We start from the raw sequence: 27722 nt of genomic DNA on the forward strand, positions 1-27722 counted from the left end.
AGCAAAGCTGTAATTTGAAGTCAGGATTCTATTAAAAACAGACAAATAATTCCCATTCCTTCCTGGTCCTGCCTATTGTTTTCCTAAGTTTGTTTGGATTCCCAGATTGAATCCTGCTGGCTAACCTTCCAAAGAGAGGGTCCCGGCTGCTGCCATCCAGCGAGGTGACTGTCTCCTAAGCTCTTTGGGGAACACATCCTGTTTCCCCATCAAAGAGGCATTTGGAGGATGTGGGAGACTGTCTCTTGTCTTCCCTATTCAGACAGCCTTTATTTCCTCCCTGTGTTTTGTCTATAGACTGCTAGTCTTCCGAAGAACTGTCCCTAGCAAGAAATGTTGGTCGAGAGCCAATCTCATTTGTAGGTCATAAGCAGTAAACCATGGGATTGGTTGAAGGAACCCGTGTCCTGCCCCCAGCAAGTGGTCCCCCTCCACCATCCCGCGGACACACACATCAAAGACAAAGATCTGATACTCACACGGTACCTCTAGATCCCTTCACTGATGATACTCCAAGTGTGCCACATCCTTCCACGCCTTGGAAGGCGTCCCTAATCCTGTGACCATGGCTCCTTTTTCCCGAGGGGGCCTAAGGTGGCCAAGACTTTTCATGTAGCCAGTTTTCACTAATCAGAGCCTGGGTGTTAGTTGCAGCCTAGGAGCCATACATGAGTCAGGTGCTGACTTTTCTTTTGAAAGGAAATGATTCTGGAGACCATGACACAGAGATATCATCACTTTTCTGTGACTTTGCCTTTCTCTTTTCCTGGGTCCACACGGCCATGCTGGCCTAGATCAGGAGAGCAATGCCACCCTGCCCTGGATCTCCTTGCTCTGAGCATGGTGTAGGTTCTTACCAGGGCTTGCTGAGAAAATTCCTAGTTGAGCAATAATGAGAGAGGAAACTTTTTTCCCCTCAATCTAAACCTGAAAGATCCACTGCTGATTAAATATATCTGGTCAAGAATCACTTCTCTTAAGCTCTAAACTGAAACCTCTAAACCCTGAATATTCTTTCCCAGAATATTCCAGAGACAACTGGGCAAGCTGTAAGATTTCCAAGTTGCTTTTTCCTTAGGGAGAATGAGTGATGTTTGCGCTGGGCAGACACGGAGCTCTGCGCATCCTGATAAAGATAGGGACTTTAGGCTAGCAGAGAAAAAAAATCCAAATAAACAGATTTTCAAACAAACCAGCTTTCCTTTTGGTAGCTGAAAAGGAAACCCCACATCCAGGAGGAATGCAGATCAAAGCAGAGTCTACAAGTGATGCAGAAACACATAAAATAACAAACAAGCCTGGTGGGAAGAGGGACCTTTTTGTAAAAGAATAGGCCTCTTCAAATTACACTGAAATTGAATGCAAGATCGCAGGCAAAGATACATGAATTGGGAATACAAAGCTATAGTTTCTTTCCCCTTTTTTGGAGCCGAGGGTATACCTTTGATAGGTCAGATTGAAAGCCACTAAAAGCAAAGGACAAAAGATAGGCCCCTTTTTGGAAACCTTGCCGAGCCTACCTTTTGCATTGCCTTGGTCTCCCTCTTTCTCGGTATAAAGTGGATGGAATAATGAATCCCTTCTGGTTGTAAAGGTGGAACCCGAATCATAGTGGTCTCTGAGCATTCCATGTCAAAAACTGGGCCTTTTCACGCTGGCAAACCTGGTTCTAGTTAGAAGTTGTCCCAGGTGAGTTGCAGATTTAAAATTGTTGACCTGATGACATCCTCATTCAGAGGCTATCCTTTTCCCTGACGTTAAAATTTATTTGGGTCAAAATCTCAATTGGATCATAGGTGGCAAGCTGCAAAATCAGTCTTAAGACACTTTATCTTTGGGAATTAAGCTCCTTTAAAATCCTATCTGTGTTCTGATAGTGAGGTGCTGAGTGGCTGCCAAAGACACAGACTTCTATTGGTTGCTATCACTCACTATTTAAATGTCGAAGTAACTGTCAGTGTTAAGCATATGCTTTCTGAGAACCGTTGGAATAAATGCTTGGGCTACGGTGCTAAGTCACTTCAGTCATGTCCAACTCATTGTGATCCCATGGACTGTAACCCGTCAGGCTCCTCCGTCCATGGAATTCTCCAGGCAAGAATACTGGAGGGGGCTGCTATTTCCTTCTCCAGGGGATCTTTCTGACCTAGGGATCGAATCTGTGTTCCATGTCTCCTGAATTGGCGGACAGGTTGTTTACCACTAGTCCCACGTGGGAAGTCCTGGAATAAATGGTTGGTGGAGTTTGAATCCTCTTTAAAGGACCCTGGGTTGTTAAGTGCATGTTTAGTTGAGCTTCTAGCTCGTTTCCTACCTCCATTTGGAACAGGGAGAGAGGCAGTATCAGCTTCACCTGGGAGCATTACCTGAAGTCTATTCCTCATGGTGGAACTTCGAGTCCCTGCATGTTTATGGTATCTTCCCGTGTACTGGCTGGTGCCAAGTTGCCCTCCAGGGTGGCTGCCTCCGTTCCAACCCTGCCACTGCGTAATAATAATTCTGTGTCCTATTGTTTCATCCTTTTCCTAACACTGATATCATACTTATTTATTTATTTTTTTACCAAATTTTGACGACTGGAAAACTGTACTTTGTTTCAATTTGCACTTTCCTGACTACTTGAGAAACTGATTCCCTTTCTAGATGATGATTAGACATCTGAACTTCCTCTTCAGTAAACACATCTTTTGCCCATTTTCTCTCCCTTCTGAGTTGCTGGTCTTTCTCTTGCCTGTTTGTGGGAGTGAATTCCCTCTTCCAGACAGTGATTCTTTACCATGCATGACCAGCATTGCAGTTACCCTCTTCCGGTGTGTGGCTTGAGTCTATTTTTTTAACGGTGTCTTTTATATGTGTAATTCTATTTATTTGTTTTGTTTTTGGCTGTGCTGGGCTTTCGTTGCCGTGCGGGCTTTCCTCCCGTGGCAGTGAGCGGGCTGCTTTCTGGCTGTGGTGTGAGGGTTCCTTGCGGTGGCTTCTCTTGTTGGGGAGCACCGGCTCTAGGGTGCACGGGCGTCAGTATTTGCAGTGGTGGGCTCAGTTAGTTGCAGTTCCTAGGCTCCAGAGCACAGGCTTAGTAGTTGTGGTACACAGGCTTTGTTGTTCCACAGCGTGTGGAATCTTCCCAGACCAGAGATTGAACCTGTGTCTCCTATGTTGGCAGGCAGATTCTTTGCCACTAAACCAACGGGGAAGCCTTGGTGTCTTTTAATATACAGAAATATTAACTTTTAATGTTGTTGAATTTATTCATCTCTATTTTTGTGATTTGTGAGTTTTTGGGTTTCTTTTTTTTTGGTATGTTGTTGAGAACCTTACCCTCAAGTCATAACAGATTCTCCTGTATTGTCCCCATTAGGCCTTTAGACCGCCTGAATAGACTTGTTTGTGTGGCGTAGAGCAGGGACCTAATTTTGTGTGTAATGAGCTGTCCCACCTGCAACATAAATACATAGTCCATTGCTTGCTCAATAAACTATGGTTCCTCATCTGTTACCTGTAACATTTTCATGTACAAAGGGGACTGTTTCAAGAGTCTCTATTCTGTTCTATTTATTTTCATCTCTGTGCCAATACTATACTATATTCATCACCATCACTGTACTTATTGATACAAATATTGAATATTTGGGAAATGAGTTTCTCCCTCCATTCATCTTCATTCTCTTTAAAAACTGACCTGGCTGTAATTGGGCCTTTGTTCCTCTGTGTAGAATTTATAATCTGATTATTAAGGTTCATAAAAAAACATATAGACATTTTTATTGAAATTACATTAAAATTATATCTTAATTTGCTGATTAACATTTTTATGATTTTGGCTTTCCATCCATGAACATGGTATAATACTTTGAGTATTAAATTTATTTATTAATGTCCTTCAATGATTCATTTGTCTATGAAATACTTGCATATTTTTTGTTAGTTTCTTAGGTACCTTATATATATCTTTGGCAGTTTCTATTGTTTGCCACTGAGAACTCTGGCATATGCATTCACATTTATGCTCCCAGTTGAAGGTCTTAGGTGTTCAGTGAAAGTGAAAGTCGCTCAGTCGTGTCTGACTCTTTGCGACTCCATGGACTATACAGTCCATGGAATTCTCCAGGCCAGAATACTAGAGTGGGTAGCTTTTCCCTCCTGGGGAAAAGATCCCTCCTGGGTTGGGATCTTCCCAACCCAGGGACTGAACCCAGGTCTCCTGCATTGCAGGCAGATTCTTTACCAGTTGAGCCACAAGGGAAGCCCAAGAATACTGGAGTGGGTAGCCTGTCCCTTCTCCAGTGGATCTTCCCGACCCAGGAATGGAACCGGGGTCTCCTGCAGGGGGCTGTATAAAACATGGCTCTTGCCTTTGTGTCTCACATTTTCACTGAGGAGCCAAGACACATGGAATGCCAATCATCGTCAGAGCAAGTTGGTGCTGAGTAGTACAGAAGAGGGAAGAGGCTATAGATGAAGTGTTTAGTTGGAGAGGGTCTCATAAAATAAATGCAGCTGGAAAGTTGAGTTAGATTTTGATAAGATAAGATGTATAAGTTGGAAGAAAGTCTGTGAACATAAATTTAAGCCTATGAACATCAACATGTGTTCAGGCAACAGAAGTTTGGGGTTAGTGAGAGACAAGGTTGTGGCCAGACTCTCGATGACCTTGAGTGCCAGGATAAAGCACTTGAGCTCCATCTTCTTCATAGCGAGGCTTCCGAAGCTGGATGATACATCAAATTGTAATAGTTTGTTTCCTTTCTACAAAGACGCATGAGAAGCCCACTTTCCTTGTGATAAATCTTTTAAACTTATTTAGATTCAGAGCTGGGTGTGAGTGGAGGCACAGCAGTTGCTCTACATGGAATCAGTACATTAAGGATAAGTTTTAGAGTGGGCATCGGTCTCAAATATTAGGAAAAGCTTTCGTTCTAAGAACTGCCAAGGAAGTGTGGCCCAAGTACAGTGTACAACGTATCTTCTTTTTACCTTCATTTTCTTCCTGTAAAAAGCATCTTATTACCAGCATTTCCCAAGGTACTATCTTGGGGTTTCCTGAGAAATGGTCGAAGCATGGGCTAGAGCTGCCTGAGAAATACAAAGGCGTCTCCAGCTGTCCATGACCTTCATGAAATAGTTCTCATGACTTTCCACTGCCCAACAGGTGATTTATTTCCTTCTCCCTCAAAATGTGTTTTCAACTCATTGAAAGTTTGCATGTTCTTTCTTCACTGAGCATCGTGCCCTCTTCCCTGAAAGACCCAGAGACCTGTCTTAGCCGCTGTGGCGGGGTCGCCTGAGAGTGGTGGGGGGCTGGCAGGATCTGTGCGATAGGGGCTGGGGTTGGGGCTGCCAGCCGTCAGAGGAGGCCTCCAGGACGGCCACCTTCTCCTCTTAAAGCCCAGGACACAGCTCTCTGAAAGAGCCGCAGAGCATGCCTGCTGGGCCTGTGCTAGCACTTGGAAATCCAAGGAGTTATCATTCATTGGGAATGTTGATGTTCCAGGAAGACAGTAGCAGACCACGCTGCTGAACATTTCATTCTCGGAAGCAACAGAAGGCTCGGAGTCCACAGTATCCTTCAGTTCCTTCCCCTCACCCAGAATCTCTGCTCTTTCAGCTGCCCCCTTCCATTCTTCCTTCTCTAGCCTTCATCCCCTACAGCAGGGGGATTTTGCAATGAAATCCCTGGCCATTTTGCAATGAAAGGCCAACAAAAATGCACCCTGTTATTTCTGAACACCCCCTCCAACCCCTGCCAACACACACGCGTATGTCAGTGAGTCGCCACCCAGCGCTCAGTATACAGTGGGCGTCAGATTTCTAGGCAATGGGCAGCCTGTCCCAAGTGAGATGTGTGTCCCGAGACCACATGAGACTCCTTGGAAACAAGAGCTCCAGATAAACTTGACAGTTGTTAGGCTATTATCTCTCAGTGCTAAGCTCTCCCTGTATACTCTGTAATTCTGGGGCTCAGAGCCTGTTAATCCTGGTTTAGCTTTGCCAGCTGCTGCCCATAGGGGGTGCTAGATTGAGACAAGGTTGGAGGAGGCAGTCAGAGCTTTCTGTTTGAATGGGCATCACCAGAGCATCCTTTATTCTCTGGCAGCAGGAGCTAGTTGCAGTTTGTGGTTTATTTCCCATTCACAGCACCAGCTCGCTCGCACCCCCTCAGGCGCTCGGCACCAGTCGCTGGGGGCTAACCCTCTGGAGTGGCTGAGTCCTCATCCTTTTCAGTGGCCTCTTCTCAGTTTTGCAGGGCCCCTCCTCTCCTCCATCTAAATCTTAATGATTCCAGCTTCTTACCTTTGTTTCCCCAGCCCTGGGGGTGCAGGCTGCTTCCTCCGGCTCTGTCTCCTGAGACTCTGGCCTTCCGTTTTTGTCTCTTCAGTTATTAGTTGGAACTTTATGCCAGGTTAACAATTCCTTCTATTACATTCTCTCTTCAGTCTGGTGTGATTTCTGACTGGACCTGGGCAGACCAGTGGTGCTCAAGTTTTAAAGTGCATCAGAAACGCCTCATGAAAGCACAGATTTCTGGGCCTATTTCTAGAGTTTCCAATCCCATTGTTCTGGATGGGTCCAGGGATTCTCATTTCTAGCAAGTTCTCAATTGATGCTGACCCTGCTGGTCCAGCAGTCACACTTGGAGAACACTGCACCGGACAATGCCACCTGCCCCACATAAACCCCATTGGTTAATGAGTTAATGATTTTTTTAAAACTTATCTTTCTATTTTTGGCTGTGCTGGCTCTTCGTTGCTGTGCGTGGGCTTTCTCTAGTTGCGTCGAGTGGAGGCTGCTCTCTAGTTGTGTGAGGGCATCATTGCGGTGGCATCTCTTGTTGCAGAGCATGGGCTCTAGGCGTGTAGGCTACAGTACTGGGGGCATGTGGGGTCATTTGTTGTGGCTCACAGGCTTGGTTGCTCCATGGCATGTGGAATCTTCCCAGGCCAGGGATAGAACCCATGTCCCCTGCTCTGGCATGTAGATTCTTAACCACTGCACTACCAAGAAAGTCCCTTAATGATGTTTTAAAAATGAAGTAATATGAGGTCCAGGATGCTACCACGTGCCAAAATAATAAGAAAGGGCCCACACCTCACCAGATTTCCTGCAGCGTGATGGGTCAGGAGGTGTCACTCCAGAACAATGTGTGAGACAGACTTCTGGCATTTCAGAACCCACAGGTCTTAGGTCGGGATGGATTCAAGGAGGGACGACGTCTCAGTGGTTCTGCACAGTAGTATGTTTGAACAAATACAGATTTTCCCCTATATATTTTATCATGCCAATAAATGGATATAAAAAGTCCATGTCCTACATCTGGCCAAGCTGAATGGCTTCATCTTTGACTGTTCTTCACACTCTTTACTTAAAGTATACATAGTGGTCTTATTTTTATTTCCCACCCTGCATGTTCTGGGAGGGCAGTGAGGATCCTGAATCCTCCTCGAAGGAATAGAAACCATGTAATAAGGAGACACTGCTCCTCTGCAACTCCTTAGCGCCATGCTTGGCTTGGTTGGCAGTGAGGTGAGGAGACCAGGCAAGGGAATTGGAGCATGAAGGTCATCAGAAATCCAGAGGGTGGAGTCCGGTGAGGGGCAAGATGGGAATGCTGAAGCTCACTGAAACCAGTTACCGTGACTATGCAACGGATTCCCCACAAACGAGTGACTCAAACCAGCAGCAGCAAAAATATTCATTAATAACAATATTTATTTTGCTTGTAAATCAGTAATTCGGGCAGGGTTTGGTGGGAATAGCTCACCTCTACTCGATTCAGGGTTCTTTGGAGCAGCTTGAAGGCTGGACTGGAGGTCTTGTGACGGTGTCCTGTGGTGGATGCTAGTCAAGGGGCCTTAGGTGGGACTGTTGGGGGGAGCGTCAACATCCAGCCTTTCAAAGGTGGCTAACCTGGTGGCTAGGTGCCCAAGCGTGAATAGGGAGAGAAGGAGACAGCGAGAGATGGAGAGAGACGTGGGCACCAGGCAGAAACGGCACCTTTTACATGACCTAGCAGCCTTGGAATTTTCATTGCACCACTGCCGCCGTATTCTATCGACTGGTCAGAGCAGCTCCAGCCTTGGTTCAAGAGAAGGGAATCAGACCCTGCTTCGCAAACTGAGGCGTGTTGAGGTTCTCAAGAGTACAGAGGACTGGTGGTTTGGGGGAGAAAACAGTCTGCCATTCCATTTATTTTCATCGGAAGCCCTGGCCATCTTTACACAGACCCAGTCTTCCCAGTCTCTGGGGATTGGAGCAGAGGGAGACACGTGATGGGAATGCGGCCAGTTGGATTCTGCCCTGGCTGAGAATGTAAGTAACTCAGACAGTGAGATGTTTGTATCCCTGGATCTACTCCTGGAGCCATCGTGGCCTGTGGACTGGAGAGCTGGGGTAGGAAAGGAGAAAAAAAGGAAAGAGGAGATGGAGTCTGTTCCTAGTGGTTCCCCAATTTCTTCAAAGTTCCCCACCGGATTTTGCCATCTTGAGTTATCTGAGGTACTCTTGTGTGGTGAAAAACAATGCCCCCTTTATTGAGCTAGTTTGCATGGATTTCTCTAGTCTGGGTGGATTGCCAGGCAGGGGAAGACGCATTGATTCCTCTCTGTTTTGCGCTAGGTTGTCCCTGGATCTGTTTTCCATGGTTCCTGCCCTTTGATTTTATGCTGCTTATCAAGGATGGCCCCACCTACCACACCCATAATTCCTCAACTGATATTAAAGGCTCAAGCAAATGTCTTATGGAAAGAGGCCAGGGTAAGTAAATGAGTATTTATTTACAAACTAGCTAGATTTATTTTAAGTTTTATTTACACAAAAGGCCGCACGGGGAGATGTTTCATGAACACATTTTATTGATAAAAATAGGTGGAATACCCTGTCGCGGTTTCTGCCAGGCTGCTACCCACGTTCCTGGACCCACTGCTGGCTGACGGCGTCACGCCTCGGCCTCTGTGTGCTTTGATGCCAGCAGTGGGAACTGCTGACCTTCTTCAGAGGACCGCCCTTGGGCTACTGTCGCTGCTTTGCCCATCCTGCAAGCAGGGGTCCAGAAGAACCTGGGAGCTTGTGTCTGCTGGTGCAGCCTGGAGCCAGTGGCTGACAGTGTGGGTGTGTGGAAGCCCCGCTCACTTGCTTCCCGGCGGGACAGAGCGTGTGCCATCATTCATGCCACAGGAGCCCACAGAATCAGACTGGGGCTGGGACCAGGTCTGAAATGGCCACTTCTCCTGTCCTACTTCCCAACCTTCTCCTATTTCTCTGGGAGTTCTTCCTGAGTAAAAGAAGAACTTGATCAATTTAAGCACATGAGACCTTGTCTCAGGTTCTGCTTCTTGAGTACCCGGCCTAAGACATGGACATTCTCTAAAATGGAATGTGATATCATGGTAAGAGAAAAGTCTTTCAAATGATAGAATTTGGACTCTAATCCTTGCCTACAGAATTTATCTAATATACAGCCATGGACTCAGTTCACTTTCCTAATTTTGTCTCCATACGTAAAAATTGGAGGTAATAATCGCTACCTTGTGACTACAATCTTGTAAACATACCTATTTTGTGTCTATAAATCTGTAATTATATCCTAAACAGTATTTGAAAGCTATGGGTCAACACTGTCCAATGGGCCTTTCTGTGATGATGCAAATGTTCTCTGTACAATTCAATACAATGGTCTCTAGGCATATACGGCTATTGAGCATTATAAATGTGGCTCATGTGACCAAGGAACTGAATGCTTCATCTCAATTAGCTTAAATTTAGGTATAAATAGTCACATGTTGCTAATGGCTGCCATATTGGACAGTTTGAGATTGATCGTGTGGTGGTATTATAAAGTTAATTTCCTAATTTTTAATAATTGTATGGTTGATTATGTAAGCCTTGATTTTGGAAATACACACCAAAATATTTAAGGGTAAAGAAGCATTATGTCTGTTTTAACTTATTTTCAAATAATGTAGAGGAAATACATACTATCACTGTTTTATATATATACACACACATATATATGCTTCTATCATGTTCTCTATGGCAGAAATAGAAGAATATCATATATATATATTCATATATCATGATTCTTGAACAATACAGTGTGGGAATTGGGGCACTCAGCTTTGGCTCAGTCAAAAATCCACATAGAATTGAAAAGTACTTGTGCCTTGGTATTTGCCTTTCTCAATGCTCTCAGGCTCTTGGAAACTGTAACCATCACCATGGAAACAAGCCTTGACTGGCCTGCTAGAGGAGGAGGGGCCCTGTGGAGGGAGACCCTGCCATGTTGGTCATCCTGGCTCTCCCAGCTAAGGTCTCAGATATGAGTGTGAGGCCATCTAACTCATCTACCTACCAGCTAACTCAACAGTTGACCTCATACATGAGTGAGCCCAGCCAAGAACAGCAGAACTGTGCTGCTGAGCCCAGCCCAAATTTGGCATCCCATGGTATCAGGGGCTAAAGGAGTGATGGTTGTTTTAAGCCACCATGTTTTGTGTGTTTTGTTTCCCAAGAAAAGATAATTGACACAAAAGTGCTCCTCTAGAGAGCAGGATAAGATTGCAACACGCAAATATAACATGCCTTTAGGAATATGGATTTTTGAGCTAAACCCTACCTTCCATTTCCTAGCTGTGTGATCTTTAAAAATTTCATTAACCGATTGCTTTTTCACATCTGAAAAATAGAAATGATAATACAACTTCTTATATTTATTCTGAGATTAAATTTTTAAAAATGCAAGTAAAAGACTCAGATAGTACTTGGCACATAATAAATGTTCCATAAATTGCTGGAGATGTGTGTGTGGTGGAGAAAGGCAAAGTAACACTGGGGTTGCAATCAGAGGTGGAGGATAATGTTAAGTACTCTGCATTAGGAAGAAAAAAGGAGAGTTTGATTCTTCTCTCTAATATCTTCTGGCTGTGTCATTTTTAGGCAAGTCATTTTTGTTTTCTAGACCTTGGTTACCTTGGAAAAAACTTTTACTGATGGACTAAACTGTCTCAGTGAATTTTTTCAGATTCCAAGGACTGTGATTATATTTATTCTAATTCTGTTGTTTGTAAGAATCCCTTACTTTTCCAAAAAGAAGGTCATAGAGATCAGAGTCAGAATTCTAGGGTATAAGATGAAGATTTAAGGGCCAGGCAAATTCAGACACAAACATAGCTGCACAAATTAATATTGTTAGAAAAAGCTAATTACTAAGGAGTTCCAGGAAGGAAGTATATCTTTTGAAGTTCATGATGGGTAGATTTCTATAAGAAATGGTGCCTTTCAGAGAGATTAATAATGGCTGAATCAATGTAAGGTGAGACATTAAATCATGTCACAGACTTCCTAGGAAGTTCAAAGGCATGTGTGCTGAGGTCATGTTAGCTGCTATAACAAAAGAACTCAAAATGCATAATCACTCAAACATGATAAAACTAGTTTCATTCCTTGCAGGTGGATCTGCCAACCTGACATCTTTCTGTTTTTAACACATGGCTTGATTCCATCAAGTGCAGGAGAAGAGAGCATGGATGATCACCTGTGAGGGATTTTATAGCAGTCACCATAAAGTGACCCCTTCCATTCCACAGTCACATGACCACACCTAGCTGCAAGGGAGGATGGGAGAGAAAGTCTTGTGTGTTCAGAAAGAAGAGGAATCATGTTTTGTGAACTGCTCTCCAGTTTCTGCCTCGGCAGGTACTCACTGAATACAAGTAATACTGGGGGCACAACAGTGAGGGGTGATAGGGAGCACTAAAGAGAAATATTGCCTCCGTGTCTAAACGGTGCCAGGTAGACATGCAAACCATGGACAGCCAGACCTCCCAGTCTCTAAGGAGCAGTGAGGCTTCTCAACTGATATGTAGAATCTCTTGATTGTAAAATGTTGGCGATGAATTTATTAAAAAAAAAAAAAACAACAAATATGTAGAGTGTAGGGACTTACCTGGCGATTCAGTGGTTAAGATTCCCAGCTTCCACTGGAAGGACCTGGGTTTGATTCCTGATTGGGAAAATAAGATCCTACATGCTACCGAGTGGCCAAAAAAAAAAAAAAAAAAATATAGAGTGTAAAGAAAATGCCTATGCAGGTCCAGTGTTCCCTACACATTTCAGGCTACCACTGTATAGTACCTATGTTGTGCTATGTGGGAAAGCCCTAGAAAATCAGATAAGAGCCTGGGAGGCAGATGACCTACAGGTGACAATCAGCCTGGATTGCCCTAGGCAAAAGGATAAAGGGGAGAAATCAGCCCGAGTTCTCGTTAGGCCTCCCTCCCAGGCCTAGGAGAAGCTCCAAGGGGATGGGGAAAAGCCCTTTGATTAGAAATTTCCAGACCCTTTTCAAAGATGAACTGGTCTTGTCTTCTGTTGCCATGCAGGACACAGTAAGAAAGCAGCCATCTACAAGCCAGAAAGAGAGCTCTCATTAGGAACTCAACTGACTATCACCTTGACCTCTGTCTTTTCAGCCTTCAGAAATGCTCAAAGGATCAAACATTGTGGGGACCACTGAGTGATATAGGATGCCCATTGTCACCTTAACTCATTGTTAAGGTGAAAAGTTCAGCATTCCAAGCTGCCTAAAAGCCTTTCAACTTGGGTCTAAACTTCTATGCGTGACCCTGAGGACAAATTCTTATATCTGTTTTTAAAGGAAAATAAATAATAGTTTTTATAGGAAAAAAAAAAAAAAAGCAAGGACTGGTGGCAAAGCTGAGGATGATGACTAGAAAGAAGGGAAAAGTAAAATGGCTGGGAAAGGAAGACCTATGTCTGCCTGTCTTCAACCGTGTCCTGCCTGCCTGTGACACCCAGAGAAGGTGGGAAGGGAGCAGGGCGTGGTCTCAGGAAAGGGGTGATTTCATGCTTAGTCACAGAGGCAGTGCGTACTTACCGGTCCAAGACAGAGGTCATGTCTGCATAGACACACATTTCCTGTAACCCAGGTTCAAGTTTTATACAAAGTTGTGGCTGTGTCCTAGTCATACCTTTGGTAATTTAGAAAGACTGCAAACACTGGAAATAAACGCCTATTGTTTTCCTTTGTTCTTGGTAATTTGGTGATGATCTCAAAGCTAAGACATGAATGCATATTTATATTGTATAGCAGTGTGGCAAATTCTGTCTCTCTGGTGTTTTAACCCCCATCCTAATGGTCAGTGACATGCTGGGAAATGCCATTTTGTGTTGGGCACTGAGAGAAATTGGTTGATTATATACCCCTCCATTCTGCTGGAGGGTTTTATGATCCAGGGAAAGAGGCAAGAAATACACAGTATTGAAAAAAGCAAAACAGTGTTCAATACAGGCAGGGCATATAATTGAGAAATGAATGGTGGAAATGGAGGAGCTTGAGGCATAGATGGGGAAGGGAGATGGACTGGTGTAGGGTTAGAAGTAGACGCAGTGTCCTGTCTTACACAACAGTCATTCTTAAAGATGTGTCAAATATTATTGTCCTTGATTTTCTTATGCATAGATTGATGGTGCTCTCAGTTCAGTTCAGTCGCTCAGTCATGTCTGACTCTTTGTGACCCCATGGACTGCAGCACACCAGGCTTCCCTGTCCATCACCAACTCCGGGAGTTTACTCAAACTCATGTCCATCATGTTGGTGATGCCATCCAACCATCTCATCCTCTGTCTTCCCCTTCTCCTCCTGCCTTCAATCTTTCCCAGTCCCAGGGTCTTTCCCAATGAGTCAGTTCTTCGCATTGGGTGGCCAAGATATTGGAGTTTCAGCTTCAGCATCAGTCCTTCCAATGAATATTCAGGACTGACTTCCTTTATGATGGACTGGTTGGATCTCCTTGCTGTCCAAGGGACTCTCAAGAGTCTTTTCCAACACCACAGTTCAAAAGCATCAATTCTTTGGCACTCAGCTTTTTTTATACTCCAACTCTCACATCCATACATGACTACTGGAAAAACCATAGCTTTGGCTAGATGGACCTTTGTTGGTAAAGTAATGTCTCTGCTTTTTAATATGCTGTCTAGGTTGGTCATAGCTTTTCTTCCAAGGAGGAAGTGTCTTTTAATTTCATGGCAGCCACCATCTGCAGTGATTTTGGAGCCCCAAAAAATAAAGTCTGTCACTGTTTCCATCGTTTCCACATCCATTTGCCATGAAGTGATGGGATCAGATGCCATCTTTGTTTTTCTGAATGTTGAGTTTTAAGCCAACTTTTTCACTCTCCTCTTTCACTTTCAAGAGGTTCTTTAGTTCTTCTTCACTTTCTGCCATAAGGGTGGTGTCATCTGCATATCTGAGGTTATTGATATTTCTTCCAGCAATCTTGATTCCAACTTGTGCTTCCTCCAGCCCAGTGTTTCTAATGATGTACTCTGCATATAAGTTAAATAAACAGGTGACAATATGCAGCCTTGACGTACTCCTTTCCCAATTTGGAACCAGCTCGTTGTTCTGTGTCCAGTTCTCACTGTTGCTTCTTGGTGCTTTAGTCCCTTTTAAAAAATAAAAAGAAGTGAAGGCATTTTAAGCAGAAATTTGGAATATTTTGTTGAATTTGAGGCTTGTTTTATCACAGTAGCTTTGGTTTTGGCAGATGTGATGGTCACAAATATGGTGCATAATTGTAGGCTACATTGATGAAGAGACCGTAGCTTTCCACTGAAGGAGTGACCTCCTGGGTTGGGAACTTAGAAATGCCCTTTCCTCTGAAAAATTCCCCACCAAGAAATCAGCAAAGCTCCCAGAAGTCTCTGCTTAGAAGGGTTGAATAAAAATCCTTCTATGGTTTTGCTCATTATTTATGTCAAAATGAAAAATACGTTCTTTACCCATGATTAGAAGTATCTTTTTCATGGTTATAGCACTAGCACTTGAGACGATGTCCTCTATTTGGCAGTGTGATAAGTGGAGAAGAGAATATCATGCCAACTTTGGACAACATATGATTGTGTATTTTTAGTTATGATCCAAAGTCACAATTTGGCCTGTGAGGCTGGTTCTATCTCTTCGCCAAGTTGGGCAAGGAATCTTGGCTGAAAGATGCTTTTTAAAGACCTGGAGTATTGGACTGGATGTCAAGACATTTGTATTTGGACTTCTTTGGTGCCACTGGTGTTTGAGAAAGCAAAGGTGTCCTGGCTTTGCTGCTTCTTTCCATTTTAATGTACCAGGAATGGTCCTGGAGCCCTCTTCCAGAACACTGTATGGCTAAACCAGAACTTCATTTAGAAATATTTAGAATCGTCTAAGTTGGAGCATCTAGAGTAATTATTGTTTAATAATGCCATGTCTACTATTATTATTGCCGCTGTGTTATTACAGTTTTGGTCATGGTTATAGTACCAGTGTCTCTGTTTATTATAAAGTGAGATGATGACGGCCCCAAACTGTCCCAGAGAAATTAAAAGTGAAAATAATTTATGTCACAGTGCTGAGGAAATGAAATACCCAGTGGTCAAGAAATAAATATGTCAAAACTTCTAGCAAAATATAAAGTGGGAATGTTGCTTCAGACTATGTGGACCTACTCACTGCCTTTCACTGTGGAACCAGCTTTAATATTTTTGACCTCACTGTATGGCATGTGGGGTATTACTTCCCTGACCAGAGATGGAACATGTGCCCACTGCACTGGAAACACTCAATCTTAACCATTGGACCACCAGGCAAGTCCCCAGAACCAGCTTTAGATCTCAATGTTCTGATTTGTGTTAACTTTCTTCAGACCTACCTAACTTATAAATCAACATTTCAGTTTATAGTAGCCCTGTTTAGACCTGTCTGAAGTTATACACAAAAGTAGGATTTTGACTTTGCATTTATACTGTGATGGGTGATAATGCTCTCCCAAGTCACAGATTTGGAGACAAATAGGAGATCATTTTAGCACCACCATCTTCTTCCCTGACTACTTGAACACTTCTCTATTGTCAGTCTCTTTGGATAAAAAATATTTTAAATTTATGAAAAGAAACCATACAGGACCCAGAAACAAGCTGGGCTTCAGAGTGCATCATCCAGGAAGTGGTACACAGGAGACTGCAGGTTGCAAACGAGTGTGAAGTCCGCGGTCAGAATGAGAAGTAGCCGACACCGACCTCGGCTGGGAGCGGGGGACCAGTGCAGTAATGTGATTATGATAATGATCCCACAACTCTTTGTGTGCTGCCTGTGTTCCCTGTAATTCACTCTTGGGAATCGCAGTCGCTGTCTCTGGGCTCATCAGCTGGCCCAGCCTTTGTGCTCCTGGTCTGTCCTTCCTGCCCGGGTCCGGGAACCTCTGAGTGCCTGGCTCAATGAATTCATTGTGGGGACAAAGATGGGGTGGTCGCATAGAGATGGCTATCTTTTGTTGTTGGACATTCAATCCCATAGAGCAATCCAATTACTTAAGCTGTTTCTATCAGTCTTATTAGGGCTGGCCATGGAGGCTGGCTTGGATGCTGACTGCTGTGTCTCAGAAGAATGTGGTGGAACAGATTAGCGCTTTAATGAGAGACCTTCTGAAGGCCAGATCTTTTCCATTGTATATATATCGAGATCTAGGAATCATTTTTAGGCAAAAGCCCCGAGTCACTGTTATAATGACTGATCAAAGGATGGCTGGAAATCTGTACAACTGCTTGAAGAAATTTTATGGGTTATAAAATATTGGCATGGCTTCTGTCTGTTATGGGCTATCTGCTAAAAATCTTTGGTAGGCTGGGAAAAGGAAATTGCTTATTGGCATTTATTCTGTGGGATGGATATCTTTGGAGTTTGCATTTGAACTCTTTCCTCAGTGTGTTACAGGTCAAATTCTATGCTCAGCGCTAACATTCCAGGAATGTGGACTGCACAAAATCAACACAAGCCTTACTCTATATTCTGCTGCTCAGAAAAACAGACTGTGAGAGGGTGGCCCAGACAAGGGTGAATGGACGATTGCTAGGAACAGATAGCAAGGGTGGGGTAAGATTGCCATGGTTAATGTGTAAGGTTGAAACTTGATGTTAGAATGAAAGTTAGGAATTAAGTCTGAGAAGCAGCTTAGGAAACTCTTGCTCCTCTGGCTGCCTTGAGAAAAGATGATATTGGGGTTTTGTTTTGGCAGTTAGTTTTCATGTTGAAAGAAACAATATCCAGGCCTTATAGGTCATGCCTATGGCTCTGGGAATATTTCTGAAATATCAAATGCAAACAGCTTTTATTTTAAAAGAAGGGCAGCTACTCCTATTTGGAAGGTTTTAAATAAATAGAAAAACTTTTTTTTCATATAAATATCTTATTATTTCAAACAGACATAAAAGTACTCATTACTCAGCTTCAATAATTAATTGTAGCTAATCTTTCACTTATACTTTCTAATGTTTCTGGAAAACTCTGACCTCGTATAATTTCGCCCATGACTACTACACTCTAAAAAACAGGAACTCTAGCAAAGCTTCAACTGCAATAGCATTATTGTGCCTTAAAAATATTAACAATAGTTTCTTTTTTTTTTTGAACAATAATTTATTAACAGCCAGGAATTTTAACTTAATTAAATTTCTCATAAGCATAAGATACTAAGATATTTGGCCAATTTTTTGGAAGTATTTTTGACATGGCATATTTTAGATAATTTTAGATAATAAGTGCATCTTTTTCTCAGGAGGTTATTGCTCATCTCCTTCTATGCAGACTTATTCCAGATTCCATAAAGATGTTAGAATAAGAATAAATTCTGTTTGTATGGAATTTTGTAGTTTTCAAAATACTTTTATGTGTGTGGATATTTTGGTTATATTAGCCTCTACAAAACAGCTGAATCTATTAGAGATAAAGAAACAAACATAACTGGTACTTGAATTTAACTCTTTAATGTCAGCAAAATGTTCTTTCTCCTTTACTGTTGATTTTCACTCTCTTTCAATATAATATGCTAAGTTGTGTCTGATTCTTTGTGACCTCATGGACTGTAACCAACCAGGCTCCTCTGTCCATGGGATTCTCCAGGCAAGCATACTGGAGTGGGTTGCCATGTCCTTCTCCAGGGGAGCTCTCTGACCCAGGGATCAAACCTGCATCTCTTATGTCTCCTGCTTTGGCAGGCAGGCTCTTTACCAATAGTGCCAATGATTTCTATCAAAAAGTAAAATTCCATGGGCTTTGTCTTAGACTGAATTTCAGATACTGATTATACTCAGTTATATATGATCTTAGGTGAATTATTAACCAAGTGGAAGCCCAGTTTCCTCATCTGTAAACTGTGAGTGTAATAATGTAACTCCCTGGCTTATAGCAGAATAAAGTGAGCATGAATAAAGGCTAGCTGAGGATGCCTAGTTCCTTGTATCTTTGCTTCTCAGATAATGGCCTGGATGCAACCCCACCTTTCACAGTGTGACTTTATATCTACTTCCTCACATCTTGAATCTGAGCTGGACTTGTGACTTGCTTTGGCAAGTTGAATCAACAGAAGTACTGTCTTGCTGTTTCCTAGGTCAGGCCTGAAGACGCTTTATGTGCTTATCTGTTTTCTTGGATGCCTGCCATGACCATACAAGCCTTGGCTAGGCTGCTGTGTGGTGAGAAATGACCTGGAGAGCCCAGTTGTCACAGTGGAGACCATCCTAGATCAGTCTGTAGTCAGTGACCTTCACAATATGTGAGAAAGCTTAGCTGACATCAACAGAGTTCCCTCGCTACCCAGCCTGACACTGCCCACACATGTCTGAGTCCTGCCAAGACCAGAAGAGCAGCCCGGCAGACCCAGACAACTATGAATGGTAGTACATGCTTGTTGTTTTAAGCAACTAAATCTGGGGGCGACTCGTTAGACAGCAATAGCTGACTGATACACAGTGATTAGAGAGACAACATAAGCATTTATTAAGTTTGAGGGGAATTAGAGAATGCTTCCATTCTCTTACCCTCACTCAATCCATCTGCTTTGTAAATGTTAGATAGATCACCTCAATAAAGTGATTTTTGCATGTTTCTTTCACTGTTTACAACTTTGTAGCTCTTCATTCCTGTAGGAAGTAGCTCAAAGTCTTCAGCATATGACTCAGCAAAATCTGACTCCAACTATCTTTCTGTTATTTTCTTCCAGTACTTTCCTATGCTAATTTTTTCAAATAAACTTCTTTTTATGAACATCCAACTTTAAGTGTTTCTTTTTGTGCTTTTGCTCTGTCTCTAAGTCTCTACCTAAAATGTTCTTCCTTCTGGCTACAGGCTATTCAAGGGAGCTCTTAACTTCCCGAAAGCTTTCCCGAATGCCTTTAGTCACATTATTGGCAGCATGTCTTTATGTCACTGGCTTAGCAATGAGCCATTTTTGCATTCTGACAATTTATGTTGCATCTGCTATTACTGTATGATTTTCTAATTGTATCCTTCTTGGTGATAAGAATCATGTCTCATGTTTTTGTATCTAAGACAGTTGTTAACACAAAGAGTTCAATAAGTATTTAGTCACCGTTGAATTGAAGGTTAAAGGGTATGATGGTACATATCCATAGAGAGAAAGGGGAGATCATTGTGGCATGAAAGAGAACTTGTGCTGGATCCAGAAGCCTGAGCAGAACTTCAAAAAATAGGAAGAAGTAGAGATAGCGCATACGTATAGTAAAAATGCTTGGAGACAGGAACCAGTGGGTATATTAGTTAGGATGGGCTAGCTTGTGATAGAGCAACAACCATCCCCCAAATCTCAGTGACATAAGCAATGGAGGAGGAGGAACCTGCTAAAACTCATCTTCACTTAGGGATCAGGGTAATGGAGTTGCTACCATCTGGAGTTAATCGGTCTTTGTTGTAAAGAGGAGAAGAGGTGAGAAACATGAATTTTTTCTTAAATACTTTCACCCAGAGATTATATATGTCACTTTTGTCTGCATAGAATTCATTGGCCAGAGGAGATCACATGGCCACACCTAACTTCATGAGTGCCTGGCTGGAGAGGTTTAAAAGATATTAGTAAATAGTTTTAATCCTCTTGGGTAGTGTGGGTGGTCACCTGGGAAAAACTAGCCTAATTAGATAAAGGTTACACAGTGGAGAAAAGGTAAGAAATTAGATGGATTGGATAAAATGGGACAAAATTATGGAAAGTCTTTTGGCCCAGGAGGAGGAATTTGTTGTTGATATTAGGCAGTAGGAAGCCATTGTAGATTTTTGAACAGGAAAAGGGCATGATGGCAGCTGTGTTCCAGTAAGACTAACTGTCATCTTGCAAATAGGATGAAGAGGAGAGACGGCTAGGGGCCGTCCCATAAACTTTAAGGCTTGGAGTGCTGAGCAGTGGTGGGGACTGAGCTAAGGGGGATGTCTGTGTGTGTGTGTGTGTGTGTGTGTGTGTGAGAGAGAGATACAAGATACTTCAAAGTGAGATGCCACAGGATTTGGTGATGGATTGAAGTGGTAGACTGAGATCTGGAGGATGGATATCTTTAGTATCTGCAGCCCCTTTCCTAACGTAGGAAGAGAAGGAGCAGAAGGATGAGGTTCAAGCTAGCTCGTACACTAAGCTAGTTTCAGACCTTCTGAATCTGTGTGGACTTCATAAGATAGTGATTGAAACAAACAAAAAAAAAGGATCTCATTCAAGTCATAAGTATGGTGTATGTGTCTGTCTGCCTGTGTGTGTGTACAAAGAAAAATAGACTTCCTTGGATCACTTCAATGTTCTGCTCATTTCTTTATAAAGCTGCAAGAACCAGCAAATGCAGAATTCTGATTTTCTTTTCTACTGAGACATGCAAAGCCACTGGTGCCTGCTTTCTTTGGTTTAAGAAAAAGAGAGTTGGAAAGGTCATCCAAGATAGGAATAAATAGAGGCAGAGGCGAATCAATGTTTAACTTGGAAATATTTTTCAGTTAATCATCTCTGACTGCTCACACTGAGAGGGCAGTCCCAGAGTGCTGGCACGCTTGTGCTGCAAGCCACCAAGCTTCTAGTAAAAGAGCCAAATGTCAGGATCCGTACAGTCACAAAGACTGTTTACTACAGGTTTAACCTAAAATGGGGGGAAATCTTCCACAAATATATACCTAGGGCTATTTTGACTTGTAGACTTTTTTCCAAGTCAGAACTCATGAAACCATAAGATTTTTCTTGTTCAGGGGATTATCATTTAAAAGTTGGGACTTTTACCTGGTAGGAAACTTGTTGAAATGTGTGGGAAATCATCTTGAAATCTGTTTTCTGGCTTTCTTTTCCTGTTTTTACTGTTGGCATATGTAATTTTACAGAACACTACATAATATGGTTTCTTATTTGGGGGCTGTTTTGATGACTTTTGGGGTCACTTTATCAAAGGAAGCCAATCAATAAGAAAAGTTTGGAAACTTTATGGGTCCCATGGGGCTAATATTTGGTCTTATAAGAAATAGACCTTTTAAGTTTTCCTCCATTTTAGTATGTATGCAGATGGTCAGTGATGAGGAAACACGATGATTTTGACAGGCTGTGTTCATTCTCTCTTCTGTAGGAGGTGAAATAATGATCTATCAGACAAAAGAGATAACTTATCTGGCCTTTGAATATGATGTTCCCGTTACATTCATGTAAAGCCCAGTTTGTAAAGAGAATTCTTAATCCAAGCATCACCCTTGACTTAAGGCCATTGTGGTTGTGAACCTCAGAGCATATGGTGTGTTCTTTTGCAACCCAGCACTCCAAAGAGTCTCCTACACCACAGATATTGCTTTCCAAGCGCAGAGTAATGCAACCAGTGCCAAAATAATAAATGCTCTAGGAGCTCAAAGATATATTTCTCTTAGGAGACCCGGTCTTTCTAGCATTCTCATTCTAGATAGGTGAAACAGCTTGTAATAATTCAACAGCAGGGAAATTCAGTGAAGCTGTGTTTGAATTAAGGGATGTCTTAATTTTGGTTTTGCCAGTGTGTGTGTGTGTATGTGTGTGTGTGAGTTGCTCAGTCGTGTCCGACTCTGCGACCCCATGGACTGTAGTCGCCAGGCTCCTCTGTCCATGGAATTCTCCACACAAGAATATTGGAGTGGGTTGCTATTTCCTTCTCCAGGGGATCTTCCCAACTCAGGGATCGAACACGGCTCTCCCACATGGCAGGCAGACTATTTACCATTTGAGCCATTGGGGAAGCCCTGGTTTTGCCTTTGGGGAGCTCTAAAAAAATCTGATTTTGAATGCTTTTGAGGAATTCACATAGATTCTATGGGTTTTACAGGAAATATAAAATACTATGTTACATGTGTCTCATATTCAAAAGAACAAATTCTCTAACTTTTATGTTCCTTTAGGGTTAATGGACAGCAAGATACTGATGGAACACTAAAAACAGTCTTTTATTATGGATTGGATCTTTAATCTTGTAATGTCTTTAAATGATGTCACTTTAGATTTTTATTGTTAACAATCCCATTATTTGGGCTTCCCAGATGGCTCAGCAGTGAAGAATCTGCCTGCAATGCAGGAGACCCAGGAGACATGGGTTCAGTCCTTGGGTTGGGAAGATTCCCCTGGAGGAGGGCAAGGCAACCCACTCCAATATTCTTGCCTGGAGAAACCCATGGACAGAGAAGCGTGGCAGGCTACAGTCCATATGGTCACAAAGGGTCAGACATGACTGAAGCGACTTAGCATGCACGCATCCCATTGTTTGGGACCTGGGTTCAGACTTCTTATCTTGTACTGTGTCCTTGGTCACCACCTTGGTCCACCAGTAAAGTTTGGCCATGAATTTATTATTTATTTATTTAGGTCAAAATAAAAGGTGTGTTTCCCTCCTGTTTCAGGATTCAGTCTCCTTCAGATTTTCCTGAACAGAGGCCAGATGATGACTTTGCCTGAGCAACAGTTAGCTATTGTTGCATAACAGGCTCCTCCAAACTCTGGCCTAAAAGAGTATGATTTATTGCTCTTGGGTCAGATGGACAGCTCTTATGCTCTTGGTAAGGCTCACCACCTATCTCCTGCCAGCAGTGGGCCAGGTAGGGAGCTCTGCGTTTCTAGGCTGACTATGGGCTGGTCTGAGGTCACCTTGAATGGGACAGGTGGTGTCTCCTTCGCAAGAGCTCTCATCGTGCAGCAGACTCGTCTGGACCTGTTCACATGGTGGTGATAAGGATCTGAGAGAGAAGTGTGAGTGTCTTTTCAAGATGGTACACCGACATTTCCATTGCAAGTTGACCAGCAAGCCACAAGGCCAGTCTAGACACAAAAGGTAAGGAAGTAGGCTTCCTCTTGACAGGAGGAGCTGTAGAGTCTCTTGGAGAGAGTGTAGATGCAGGGAGGCCATTGCTTGCAGTCACCAGTGCAACCAACTGATTGCATCATAATGGGAAGTAATCATCAACATGGCTAGTGACCTCTGCCCCAGGTGAAAGGTCCATGACTTACAGCCAATTGCTCGAGCCATATTTCAACAAGTACAGTCTGCAGGTGCTGTCCCTCCCACATCAGAGTCACTGTAGGACTTGAGGTGCCCTAAATCTATTGCATTATATTTTGGGGTGAGTCCCACAAATCTGCATGTTAATCAGTATTCCCAACCCTACCCCACAACATACTCAAGTTTCAGAATCTCTGCTTTAGATTCTCCTACTCAACATGATGAAAACATGTAGAATCAAGTAAGGGTATGTTTTTTCAGATACATAAAATTTACTTTGAATTGAATTACAAAAAATATAGCTAAAAAAAAAAAGCGAAAAAAAAAAATATAGCTAGAATTTTCCAATGTATTGCCTTAGACAAATTCTTACCTTTTCCCAAATTATGATAAATATAATATGACAAAATTATATTAATTAGTAAACTCATACTGGTAGGATAATCACTACTTTTGCTCCTTTGATTTTGTACCTGCAAAGGGTCCCTAAAACCTGATGCATCTCAAAATTGGGCCATTTCCCCTTCCTCAATGATAATGTCCAAGTCAACATTCCTTTGGTTTCTTTCATAAGAAGACTCAGAAACCTACCAAGATGTTACCCCCTCTAGGAGCCTGTGGTGTAGCAAAGATGAAATATTCATAAATTTATATTTCAGGAGAAAAGGACATAGACATATGGGAGTCGTAGGTTTTATCCAGTGCCTCCTAGCCTACGAGTAGGGACGGAAGATACTGTTATATGTTTGAAATCTATATCTTTGTCTTCCACTCAGAAGTCTTCAGTGAGAGTCATTCAGATGCCCTTCAGGTAGAGACCAACTCTGCATGTGTGTGTGTGTGTGTGTGTGTGTGTGGTGAGTGTGTGTGTCGTGCATGTGTATGTGAATGAGTGGCATGTATATGTGTGTGTGTGTGGTGTGTGTGTGGTGTGTGTGTGCCTTTGTATGTGTGGTATATGCATGTGTGTAGATATATGTGCGTGGTGTGTCTATGTGAGTGTGTGGTAAGTACGTGTGGAGTGTGTGTGTGTGTATGTGAATGAGTGGTGTGTGTATGTGTGTCTGTGCACAGTGTGTGAATGTGTGTGTGTATGTATGTGTGTGTGGGGTCTGTGTATGTATGTGCCTGTGTGTCTATAAGTGAGAGTAGTTCTATCATTTAACTGGAAACTGCCTTTGAGCCATAGACTGAAAATTTAAGATATTCTGGAAGAAACTTTTGGGATCAAAAATGTATTTTAGTGAACACTCAAAGGAAATAAACCTGAAAGAAGCAAAAAGAGCTTTAGAAAAGACCAGTTCTTGAGTTAAACCAGTCTCCTTGATTCCAGTCTTTACTGGAACAAATTTAGCCTGTGCAGAGAGCAGACTAGTTGTCTGGAAGCAGCCTTGGCCTCTCATTCTCGCCCTTTGCTTGAAAACCCTTGACGGTACCAATTGCCTCCCTGGGTTGTCAAATTCAAATACATCATGGGTGGGGAAAGCACAGAAAGTGAGTGAGGCTGGGTGGTTCTGAGTAATAGCAGTGGGGGGTCTGTGGGAAACTGGAAAATGGAAGTCTCCTGAGAAGTACTCAAAATCATATTTTTAAAAGAAAAATTAGACCTAACCAAAAGAATAAACATGTGGCTCAATTCATGTCTTAAACCACCTGTGTGCTACCTCTGGGCTGGCTCAAGTTCAAGCATGATAATCTGGCATTTAAGATTCTCTATGGCCTGGCTTTCCTGGGGCTCAGATGGAAAAGAGTCTGCCTGCAATGTGGGAGACCTGGGTTCAATCCCTGGGTTGGGAAGACCCCTTGGAGAAGGCTGGCTACCCACTCAATATTCTTACCTAGAGAATTCTATGGACAGAAGGGCCTGGAGGGCTAGAGTCCATGGGGTTGCAAAGAGGCAGATACAACTGACTTTCACAGAATGGCCTAACGCAGTGCCGTGAATCAGTTCAGTTCAGTTCAGTCGCCTAGTCATGTCCGACTCTTTGCAACCCCATGAACTGCAGCACGCCAGGCCTCCCTGTCCATCACCAACTCCCGGAGTTTACTCAAACCCATGTCCATTGAGTCAGTGATGCCATCCAGTCATTTCATCTTCTGTCGTCCCCTTCTCCTCCCACCTTCAATCTTTCCCAGCATCAGGGTCTTTTCAAATGAGTCAGCTCTTCGCATCAGGTGGCCAAAGTATTGGAGTTTCAGCTTCAACATCAGTCCTTCCAATGAACACCCAGGACTGATCTGCTTTAGGATGGACTGGTTGGATCTCCTTGCAGTCCAAGGGACTCTCAAGAGTCTTCTCCAACACCACAGTTCAAAAGCATCAATTCTTTGGCGCTCAGTTTTCTTTATAGTCCAACTCTCACATCCATACACGACTACTGGAAAAACCATAGCCTTGACTAGACGGACCTTGTGTTGGCAAAGTAATGTCTCTGCTTTTTAATATGATGTCTAGGTTGGTCATAACTTTCCTTCCAAGGAGTAAGTGTTGTTTAATTTCATGGCTGCAAGCACCATCTGCAGTGATTTTGGAGCCCAGAGAATAAAGTCAGCCACTGTTTCCACTGTTTCCCCACCTATTTGCCATGAACTGATGGGACCAGATGCCATGATCTTAGTTTTCTGAATGTTGAGCTTTAAGCCAACTTTTTCACTCTCCATGATCTTTCACTTTCATCAAGAGGCTCTTTAGTTCCTCTTCACTTTCTGCCATAAGGGTGGTGTCATCTGCATATCTGAGGTTATTGATATTTCTCCCAGCAATCTTGATTCCAGTGCTGTGAATAGAGTAAGGTTTTTCCTGCTCACATTTTTAAAAGGTGTTTTTGATGTGGACCCTTTTTAAAGTCTTTATTGAATTTGTTGCAATGTTGCTTCTGTCTTATGTTTTGGTTTTTGGCCACTGGGCATATGAGATCTTAGTTCCCTGACCAAGGATCAGACCTGCTCTCCCTGCAGTGGAAGTGCATAGTCTTAATCACGGGACAGCCAGTGAAGTCTCTTCGTGCTCATTTTTAATGCAGTGAGGTGTAGGGCAAGATCAGAGGGCTGTGGAATTCTTGGGACCGAATTCTGATTCCACCACTCACTGGCCCCTGCAGCCTCAGATGAGTCATGTGTGTTTTTCATATGTACAGTGTGGTTTGTGATACCTGCCCTGCCTTGCTCATTTTTCCCCGGGAACATACAATCACACCATTCAGAGCTGTGCCACCGGGATGGCAGCCACTGGCCTCATGGGGCCACTGAGCGCTTGGCATAGTGTTAGTGCCACAGAAGAGCTTGATTTTTTAGTTGCCTTCAAGTTTAATTCATTTAAATTGAAATAGAAAACCTGCTCGATTTAGTTTTCAGAAAACTTTTTTAAGAATGACTGGAATAGCTGAATTTATCAATCTAGTTTTTTTTAGCTATAATTTTTTCTGAAATATAAATGCAGATCAAACATTTCTCATGAAAATTCAGCATCTGAATTGAGAGCTCTAAATGGTACTGAAGTACACAGTGGATTTTGAGAATTTAATACAATAAAGAACATAAAACAGCTCATTAATAACTTTTTATGTTGACTACATGTTAAATAATATTTTGGACATAGTGGGTAAATTAAGTATAGGGTTTTTTCCTTTCCACCCCCTCCACCAACCCCCCTCCCTCAATTTAAGTATGCTGTTACATTGATTTCATCTCTTTCCATTAAAAGAAATGTAAAATATCACATGTGGCTCACATTATATTTCTATTGAGCACTGCTGATCTACATGAAAACTTTTAATAAACTATGATGTTTTTATCAGCAATAAATACTGTACAAGGAGGGTCCAATATTTGTGAGAGTAGCGATTACATCTGTCGTGTTCCCCATCTTATAACTGGGGCCCGGCTTGTTCCCTGCACAAAGCAAAGGTGATAAAGATTCTTCAAACAAATGAATATTTAAATAAGTTTAAATATTTATGAAACAATCATGTATTCAAATGGTGTCTGTGTTGCGTTGCCTACAAAATGAGGGAGCTGTAAAATGATATCGAAGAGGCTTCCAGCTCTAAAAGACAGTGAAACTGATTGACAAGGTAGCTATTGCACTGTATAGTGCAACACGCTGCCACTCCACGTGTAGACGTGTGGTCTTTTCACTTGGCTGCCCTGTTGGGATTTTGATAGAGTAACTTTAAATACAACACATCCCAATGCAAGAAAGACAAGCAACTCTTCATTGCATGACAAGAAGTAACTCATGTTGCCAGACTGTGATTAGGAATGAGGGCAGCAAGCCTGGCCCAGGCCAGCATCTGTGTTTTGGACCTGGTCATGTTGCAAGTTTTGCTTTTCAGTCAAACTACAGTCTTATTGGAAAAATCACTTTCGTAGACTTTCTTGCCTACAGATTGGAAAGTGTTTTGTGTATCTGA

At 42.6% G+C, this 27722-nt stretch overlaps 1 protein-coding gene across 1 annotated transcript in view; it reads left to right on the top strand.

Moving 5' to 3' along the window:
* Positions 1 to 27722, top strand: part of LOC133044555 (uncharacterized) — a 402843-nt gene that overhangs the window by 19445 nt on the left and 355676 nt on the right. Inside the window, exons 2-3 of the mRNA XM_061125948.1 lie at positions 8221 to 8307; positions 8614 to 8751. Of these exons, the coding sequence (XP_060981931.1) occupies positions 8658 to 8751 (94 nt within the window). The 5' untranslated portion in view covers positions 8221 to 8307; positions 8614 to 8657. The remainder of the gene's footprint in view (positions 1 to 8220; positions 8308 to 8613; positions 8752 to 27722) is intronic.

Source organism: Dama dama, chromosome 23 (assembly GCF_033118175.1).
Source record: "Dama dama isolate Ldn47 chromosome 23, ASM3311817v1, whole genome shotgun sequence".
NCBI classification, from domain to species: Eukaryota; Metazoa; Chordata; class Mammalia; order Artiodactyla; family Cervidae; genus Dama; species Dama dama.